This window comes from Stomoxys calcitrans, chromosome 4 (genome assembly GCF_963082655.1).
Source record: "Stomoxys calcitrans chromosome 4, idStoCalc2.1, whole genome shotgun sequence".
NCBI classification, from domain to species: domain Eukaryota; kingdom Metazoa; phylum Arthropoda; class Insecta; order Diptera; family Muscidae; genus Stomoxys; species Stomoxys calcitrans.
Genome location: NC_081555.1, coordinates 100,260,382 through 100,270,363, shown reverse-complemented (window position 1 = coordinate 100,270,363; position 9,982 = coordinate 100,260,382). Strand labels below are relative to the sequence as shown.

Genomic DNA, 9,982 nt, shown 5'->3' with positions numbered 1-9,982 from the left:
TGGCAAACCCATTCACACCTGCATCTCGTATAATCGTCTCCAGCAGGATATTAAAGAGATCACACGATAGGCTGTCTCTGTGTCTGAAACCTCCTGTGATATTGAACGGTTCGGATAGGTTCTTTCCTATTTTAACTGAGGAACGTGTATAAGCAAGCGTATCAGTTCTGCAGGAATGGTTAGGTTTGGTTGAAAAGAGGGTGCAGATATTTATCTGCCCGATGCCACTATGGACATACACCCAAGCCAGTAATCGGCTTGTTGTGCGCTATAAAAACTAGAAAGTAACGTCTAAAAAGAAAACTTTAAGTTAGGAATTCCGTGCTACTTACAAAATCCTTAATTGTTTTCAATACCACTCCCCAAGTTGGTTCATGTCTGGTATTATGTCCCCAACTAAGTGCGGGTATCTGTTAGACGCGAAAGCCGGGTAATGACAAAGCAAATGCTCCAATGTCTCATTATCTTCCCCGCATGCCCTAAACATGCTATCACTTGCCGCACCAAATTTACATAAGTGAGCTCGTAGTCCTTTGTGTCCCGTTATGATACCAATAGCTATACTGACCTCCTACTCACTTCCTTTCAGTCCTCGTCTCTTCTTCTCACGATGTGGACCCCCCCCCATAGGATTTTCGCCGTCCTACCGACCGTTTCGCAGTTCCACAGGGTTGCATGAGCATTTGTCAGCTACGCCCTTAACTCGGATTGCGTCGATCGGAAAGACTTTGGGTTAACCAAGTTTATTGACGGTAGTCCTCTGGCCTTCATCGCCAAATCGTCTGTCCTTTCATTTCCCAAACGATTCGGATTTTGCCATCCTCAGAGAAGGTGTTAATCTCCTTCTCACACTGTCTAAGACTGTTCGTGACCTTACCGTCCTGGTTGTTATTGCCCGTACTTTGATCAGGTAGTCTAAAACAGATCTTAGTCCCCGGGGATCTCAATGTAGACCCCCATGTCCACTCTGTCCTCTAGCTTTGATCCATTCGTGTGACATGATCGTCCAAATGGCAATACTAGGGTTCCGTCAATCCAAGATTGTGCCGATGGCAGCAGTGCCTCGCACTCGACTTCAAGGCTCATTTCAAGTATCCGATGGAAAACCTCTTCCCTTCCTTACAGATTTCCTATCGTCGCCTCGATTATACCGCGATGGTATGAGCTGCTCCCATCCTCAACTCATTCTCCCATCGCCTTAAGTCTCATAGCCGCAGTAGCTGCCTCACACTTAATCTGTATGTCAATGAGTCGGATATCTAGAATAGTCTCCAGTGCCCTAGTGGACGTGGTCCTCATCGCTCCGCCTTTGCCAAGACAAAATATTTTCTGAACCTGTTGGTCCTTATGTTGCACTTTTCTCCATAGCAGTCCACCAAACTATAGAGGCGTCAGTAAGTATTGGTCTAATCACGCTCCTGTAGAGCCAGTGGACTATCCTTAGATTCAGAACCCATTTCGAGCCTGCAGCCCGTCTACATAGTGCCTAACATCTGTGAGCCCTCTCAGTACGCTCCTGAATGCGACACTTCCAAATCAGCTTCCTGTCCAAGATCAGGCCAAAGTATTTGACCTTGTCAGATATCGAAATCGTCTTATTGAGTAAACGTGGTGCGTTAAATTGGCCCACCTTCGTCTTCCTCGTGAACAGGCATATTTCAGTTTTCTCTGGGTTAACATTGAGACCTCTGGGTCTAGCCCAGTCATATGCCATATGAAAGACTATTTCGGCCTTTTTGCACAGCTTGTTCGGATCCTTACCCCTTATCCAATGCAAATCCCCCCTCAGTCAGGTCATTTATGGTGGTCACCCATAAAAGTGGCGATAAAACGCCCCCGTTGGCGTGCCTTGTGCCACTTTCTCTCTTATATTTATGCCATGGAACACACAATTTATCCACCTGCATATGGTTTATCCAGTCTCTAAGGACCGGGTTCACCCGGTAGTGGTCTAAGGATTGGATCAGTGTGTCGGTCCGCACATTGTAAAAAGCCTTCTCAATGTCAATGCATACCGCCTGGGAGTACGTTTTGGCATCGAAGGATTCTTGAATTGTATGCACAACCTCGTGCAGGGCAATCTCCACCGATCTTCCCTTGACATAGACATGCTGTTTGTATTTAAGCAGTTCGTTGGATGTCCTACACTCTATCATGGTGTCCACAATACGTTCCATGGTTTTGAGTAGAAAGGGCGTAAGGCTTATGTTACTACCATATTCTATGCCGCGGCAAAGTCTGTTTACCTCAATCCTTTATCGGAGGTTTTCTTCGTATAGTCTAAATTTTCCGACTGTTGGGCCAAATATATTTTCCTTCCCTAATTTCGCATTTAATAGCATGAGCAGGACAGCGGATCTTTCTTAGCGATCGCAGAAAATATGTTGTCTTCCGTCAGGGCAAATAGGGCTGATGTTGAAGCATTTGGCTTTTATGCGGATTGTGGCTAGCCTTTCATCCACCGGAGTAAACCTGGAGACCAGGTGTTTCAGTCTCCGAATAACCACAAATCCGAAGCCAAATTCATGCCTTGTTTTATGGCAGCTATAAATAGGGCGTTACCTCTCGGTGTTGTTTTGAAACCTTTCCCGAGCCGTTGTACTTCATGTATGGTCCGCCAGAGCGTATACGGATCTCTCTCTATAAAGAGTGCGGACATTACAGGTGCACATACGCGAATCATGGTGCTTTAAATGTTAGAAGCGGTCGTCACCATAGGGGAATAAAGAACACTAGCGTTGAGCGTGATAGAATTACATGCTAGGTGCCAATCTGACCTCCGGAAAGCGGAAAAAAATAATTCATCTCCAAGGAGGGTTCCGTTTCAACCAAAATAAGATTCACCAATATCGCTATCGGCCGCGGCACAAAGCGGGGACTATGGCATTCAGGCATTCAATAGGGAAAAAAAGTGTGAGAGATATCATGTTGTGCCTTAAGCATATCGTATAGCCCTTAAATAGATTTTTCGCCAACCAAATTTTAATTTCAAACCTTTTAACGTAGAGCAATGAACGCACAACACACCACACCTGATGAATAAGATGAGTAGAATTATTGAAAAACATGTTCACTTTGGGCAAACATGTCCGGGTATAATTAGGTTTTTTGTGATACCAATTGCCATAACTATAATTTAGAAAATCATTGGACAAATGGCGGGGGGGCCTTTCATGCATGATTAAAAACAATACATAATTAATGTTGTTATTGATAGTTGTCACTGACAGTTATTGTTGACAGTTGTCATTGGCAGTTGTCGTTGACAGTTGTCGTTGACAGTTGCCATTGTCTTTGATAGGTGCCATTGACAGCTGTCACTGACATTGGTCATAGACGGTTGCCATTAGCAATTGTCATTGACAGTTGCTATTGAAAATTGTCATTGACAGTTGTCGTTGACAGTTGTCGTTGACAGTTGTCATTGACAGTTGTCATTGACAGTTGTCGTTGACAGTTGTCATTGGCAGTTCTCGTTGACAGATATCGTTGACAGTTGTCATTGACAGTTGTTGTGACAGTTGTCATTGACAGTTGTCGTTGATTGCTGTCGATGAAATTTGTCGTTGGCAGTTGTCGTTTTGACAATTGGCATTAACAGTTGCTATTGAAAATTGTCATTGACATTGGTCGTTGACAGTTGGCATTGACAGTTGCTATTGAAAATTGTCATTGACAGTTGTCGTTGACAGTTGTCGTTGACAGTTGTCATTGACAGTTGTCATTGAGAGTTGTCGTTGACAGTTGTCATTGACAGTTGTCGTTGACTGTTGTCATTGACAGTTGTCGTTGATAGTTGTCATTGACATTTGGCATTAACATTTGTCATTTACATTTCTCATTGACAGTTGCCATTAACAGATCCTATTTACAATTCCCATTGATATATGTCATTCACAGTTGTCATTGACATTTCTGAGGACACTTGTTACTTACAATTGCCATTGACTGATATTATTATATCTGTCATTAACAATTGTCGTTGACAGTGGTCACTGGCAGTTATTATGACAACCATTGACAGTTCTCACTGACAGTTGTCATTGACGTTTTCCATTGACATTTGTCATTCATATTTGTCATTGACAGCTGCCATTGGCAGTTCCAATTGAAAGTTCCTATTAACAGATGTTATTGACATTTCTCAGGACACTTGTTACTTACAATTGCCATTGACAGATATGATGATATCTGTCATTGACAATTGTTATTGACAGTGGTCACTGGCAGTTATTATGACAACTGTCATTGACAATAGTTATGGACTGATACTTGTTATTGACATCTTTCATAGGCATTGACAGCTTCATAGACATTGACATTGACAGCTGTCAACAAGAGTTGCCAATGAAAATTGCGAAAAATTGTTGTAGCAATTAGTTTTCAACTGTGATTGTCAACGATGGTTGACAACGATCGTTGAATTTCAATTAAAGTCTCCTTATAGGGCCCTTTTGACCAAATAATTACTTCCTTTAGTGTAGTCTGTGACTACTACTCCAAGTTGTCTATATATTATGCCTTGAAGACTATCTCTTCTCTTAGTCATAAAACTCCACAAAATCATTTGAAGTGGCATTTGTCGTTGTATAGAATGCAGAAAATAAAGGTTCTTCTTATATTCCCTCTATTTTTTGCATTTTTAAAGGCCAAAAATGCTTATAGAACCAATTGTTATTACGGCTCTTGGGCCGAGGAAGGCTTAGGACGAAAGCTGACACCCGAAAAATTTGATCCCAAGTTGTGCACTCATTTCAGTTATGCCTTCTTTGATGTGGACGATAAGGGAAAAGTAAAACATTACAAGAATGAGAAAGATCGGAGTATGAATTAAAGATTTAAGAAAAATTCGAAAATGTTTATGTATGTATAAATATTTTTATATTTTTCAGAATTGCTGTCAAGAGTTTTAAAATTGAGATCAAGAAATAAAAATTTAAAATTGATTGCCGTTATTGGAGGTCCCGATGTAGACTCATCCGTATTCTCGAACATAGCCGAAACGCCCAAATATCGCAAAAATTTTCGGGTCTCAGCTAAAACCGTTCTGAAGGATTTACGAATGCATGGCCTGGATTTGCATTGGCTGGAACCTGGCAGTGCGGATAATTTTAATGACAAGGCCAATCTGGTAACACTGTTGAGTGATTTAAGAGAAGAGTGAGTATGGATAACTGAAACAAACTTTCCCCACTAGAAAATTTTTACATAAATTTCTAAAAATACCAAATTATCACGCTTTCGGTCTTGAAATATGCAGAATGTAGGGTTCTCTGTTTCTGTTACAAATAAGAAAACAACAAGTGAGAGCGTGCTAAGTTCGGCCGGGCGGAATCTTATATACCCTCCACCATGGATCGCATTTGCCGAGTTCTTTGCGCGGTATCTCTTTTTAGGCAAACAAAGAGTAATGGATACGAATTGTTATGCTATTCGAGCTATATCAAGTTATAGCCCGATTCGGGCCATAAATGAATCGATTGTTGAAGACCATAGGAAGTCATTGGGTAATATTAAGTCCATTCGGATAAGTATTGAGCCTTGTAGGGGCTCAAAAAGCATAATCGGGAGATCGGTTTATGTTGGGTCTGTATCAGGCTATAGATCGATTCAGACCATATTGGACATGTAGTTTGAAGGCAATTGGAGAAGTCGTGGTACAAAATTTCAGCCAAATCGGTTAAGAATTGCGCCCTCTGGAGGCTAAAGAAGTCAAGATCCAATTTCGTATTATGGCATAAGCTGATTTGGACCATACACAGTTGTTGAAAGTCATATTAAAACACTTCATGCTAAATTTCAGCGAAATCGGATAAGAACTGCACCCTCCAGTGGCTCAAGAAGTCAAGATTCCAAGATCAGTTTATATGGCAGCTATATTTAAACAAAGACCCAATTGACCTACACTAATAAGAAGTATTTGTTAAAAATTTCAAGCACCTAGCTTTACTCCTTCGAAAGTTTTCCATCAAAACTTTAAAAATTTCCCATAAAGGACATAAGAGTATATTACACATAACGGGCGAAGTTAGACTAAATTTAACTATAAAAGCTAATTTTGAAACAATTTCACATTAAAACAAATTGAGGCAAAAATATCCTAAAAATATTAAATTTTGATATTTTTTTTTTAATATTTAATTTCTCTTAAATAGAATATTTTGATAAAAATAGAAAATTTACACAAAAATTGCCTAATAAATAAAATCGTTGCCAAAATGTCCCATAAAAGAAAATTTTGAAAAACGCCCATTAAAATAGTTAATTTTGACATAATTTCCCACTAAAAGCCTATTTTAAAAAAATCCCATAAGTAGGAATTTTAAACAATATTTCCCATGAATAGGAATTTTTATAAAATTTCCCATAGATAGTGAATTTGTCAAAATTTCCGATGAAAAGCCATACTAAATACTAAACTTCCCATGAACATTCCATTAAGGACCTTGGGATAGATCTCTCATATCAATGATTGCAGTCCCATTAAAGCTTAAGCTCAATAATAAGCGGCCTCCTTTTTTATGCCGAGTCCGAACGGCGTGTCGCATAGCGACACCACTTAGTAGAGAAGTTTTAACATGACAGGATACCTTACAAATGTAGCCAGCATTAGTAAGAGGATAACCGCGGCCGAAAATTTTGTTAATGTTCACGCCAGGATTTGAACCCAGACATTCGGCGTCTTAGGCGGACATACTAACCTCTGCGCCACAAGGCAATATTTGCCAAAATTTCCCATAAAAAAAGCAATTTTGACAAAATTTCCGATAAAGCAAATTTTGCCAAAAATTCCCTACAAAATTTTCCTAAAAGAGATTATTTGGACAAAATATCCCATATATAGCAATTGTTGCCAAAACGTCCCATAAATAGCAAATTTTGAAAAATGACCCATCAATTTGACAACTTTTCCCAAAAAAAGTACATTTTTCCCACATAAAGCCAATTTTGACAAAAATTTCCGTTAATAAGGAGTTTTGACAAAATTTCCCATGAATAGCAAATTTTGAGAAATTGTCCCATTAAAAGCAAAATTTTACACAAAAAATCTAATTAGACAAAATTTCCCTAAAACAGACAATTTTGATAAAATTTCCCACAAAAAGCGAATTTTGCCAAAAATTCCCATAAAATTATAAAATTTTCCTAAAAGAGATTATTTGGACAAAATATCCCATAAATAGCAATTGTTGCCAAAACGTCCCATAAATAGCTAATTTTGAAAAATGACCCATCAATTTGACAACTTTTCCCAAAAAAAGTTAATTTTTCCCACAAAATTTCCCACATAAAGCCAATTTTGACAAAATTTTCCGTTAATAAGGAGTTTTGACAAAATTTCCCACGAATAGCAAATTTTGAGAAATGTCCCATTAATTTTGACAAAATTTTCCATTAATAGCAAAATTTCGCACAAAAAGCGAATTTTAAAAAATTTCTCTTACATTTTGAAAAAAATTTAGGAAATAGGAAATTTTTACATAATTTCCCATAAAAAGCCAATTTTGCAAAAAATTTTCCATCAATAGGAAATTTGACAAAAATTTCCCACAAAAAGCCAATTTTGAAAAAATTTCGCTTTAATAGGAAATTTACAAACTTTCTATAAATTGCAAATTTTGAAAAATTTTCCATGAATAGTAAATTTTGAAAGATGTCCCAATAATTTTTACAAAATCTACCATTAATAGGAAATTTTGACAAAATTTCCACAAAAAGCTAATTTTAAAAAATTTCTCTTACATTTTGAAAAAAATTTAGGAAAAAGGAAATTTTTACATAATTTCCCATAAAAAGCCAATTTTGCAAAAATTTACCATCAATAGGAAATTTGACAAAAATTTCCCACAAAAAGCCAATTCTGAAAAAATTTCCCATTAATAGGAAATTTACAAACTTTCTATAAATTGCAAATTTTGAAAAATTTTCCATGAATAGTAAATTTTGAAAGTTGTCCCATTAATTTTCACAAAATCTACCATTAATAGTAAATTTTGACAAAATTTCCACAAAAAGCTAATTTTGAAAAAATTTCCCATTAAAAGCCAAATTTGAAAAAATTTCCCACAAAAATCCAATTTTAAAAAATTTCCCATTAATTGTATTTTTCGAAAAAAATTTCCATGAATAGTAAATTTTGACAAAATTTCCCATGAATTGGAAATTCTTTACAAAATTTCCCAAAAAGCTAATTTTGGCATAATTTCCCTAAAATAGAAAATTATACAAAATTTCCGACAAGTAGTAAATTTGTGAGCAAATTTTCCATTAAAAGCTATATTTGGAAAAATTTCCCATTGGAAATAAATTTAGAAAAATAGAAATGAATAGAAAATTTTGACAAAATTTCCCGATAGTTATTTTGACTAAATTTGTCTAAAATAAATGATTCCAAAAACAATTCCTATGAAATATAAATTTTGGCAAGATTTCCCATGAAATGTAAATGTTTACTAAAATTCCAATGAAAAGTAAATTTTGACAAAATTTCTTACAAAAAGCCAATTTTGAAAAAATTTCCCATTTATAGGAAATTTTGAAAAAATTTCCCATTTATAGGAAATTTTGAAAAATTCTTACAAAATTTCCCAAAAAAGCTAATTTTGGCAAAATTTTCTTTTTTAGGGAAATTTCCCAAAAAAAAAAAAATATTTAATGAGAAAATTTCCAAAATTTGAAAATTTTCCCATGAATAGCAAATTTTGACTAAACTCCCCATCGAAATTTCCATAAATACAAAATGTTAACTAAAATTGCCCTAAATAAAAAAATTTCAATAAAAAACAAACTTGAAAAATCTTTTTTAATATTTTTTTGTTTACTTAAACATTTTCCTTTAACTCACTTTTCCCAAAATTTTAGATTTAATCAAACACTCTCTCTGGGCGTAAGTGTGAGAGGTCAAGTTGATTACGCTCAGCGTTGGTATGATATTCCGAAAATTGCAAGTCTAGTTGATTATATCAATGTAATGGCCTATAATTACACCCATTCTGGTGTCCTGCATGCCCCTCTTTTCACAGCGGGTGAAGACAGTGTGGATGAATCCATACAATTTTGGCTATCCAGGGGTTGGTAGCAAACCGTAATTAAAAATTTTCTAGTTGAGAAAAGTATATTCCTATATTTTAGGTGCTCCCTCCGAAAAACTAAATTTGGGTGTAGCTTTAATTGGTCGCTCTTACAAAGTAAGGGTAATGCAATCGAATTCTATGACGACCGAAGGACCTTATGTGGCTGCAAATGGTATCCGGGAATTTACCAGAATCAAGAAATACCACGAAATGTGTACCACAATATACAACAACACAGCAGAGTATCATTATGATCCAGTCACAGTGGCTAGCTTCTCAATTGAAGATGGAACTGTGTTGACCGGTTTTGAGTCCGATCAGAGTTTTGCAGTCAAAATTGGATTTATGATAGAATACGATTTGGGAGGCTTAATGATTTGGACAATCGACAACGATGACTTTACAGGCAAATGTGGAGAAAAGTTTCGTCTATTGAAATTAATTAAATATTGTCTAGAGAGTAATTATGGTTATATAAAGTGTACCACATACCTTCCTGTTGATTAAAAAAGTTTGGAGAAAATCTCATCTGACCAAATATAGATTCATTTGATTTTCGACTATTAATCGTAGTAGTCGCAATGTCTTGCGTGTAATTTGTTTATTGAACAGATGGAGAGTCTTTAACCGTAAGTGTGTATAATTGAGGGATTTGGGTATTGATTTGCAAATTTAATGAAAACAGTTTGCAGGGCCGCCCACCGAATATGACAGGAAGCGCTTGTCCATGGTGCCGTTAATCGACCTACTAAACATATTTGAGGAGAAGCCAGAGCCGGTGTGTGAATCTGTATATGGATGCCAACGAAAAGCCAGAAGTGGCAGGTACGGTACCGTTGACCGAAGGCGATTGAAGGAGCTGCTGGCTTTTGATAATATATCACTGAGCGCTATGAAGGCAGTTTATT

The 9,982-nt window shown here is 36.7% G+C and overlaps 1 protein-coding gene across 1 annotated transcript; it reads left to right on the top strand.

Moving 5' to 3' along the window:
* The first annotated feature begins 4,534 nt into the window (after window positions 1-4,534).
* LOC106083212 (acidic mammalian chitinase) lies at window positions 4,535-9,641 on the top strand. The gene is made up of 4 exons (XM_013246101.2): window positions 4,535-4,823; window positions 4,893-5,160; window positions 8,863-9,071; window positions 9,133-9,641. Exons 1-4 carry the CDS (start codon window positions 4,595-4,597, stop codon window positions 9,579-9,581), a joined length of 1,155 nt encoding a protein of 384 aa, XP_013101555.2. The 5' UTR covers window positions 4,535-4,594; the 3' UTR covers window positions 9,582-9,641.
* Window positions 9,642-9,982: the final 341 nt, after the last annotated feature.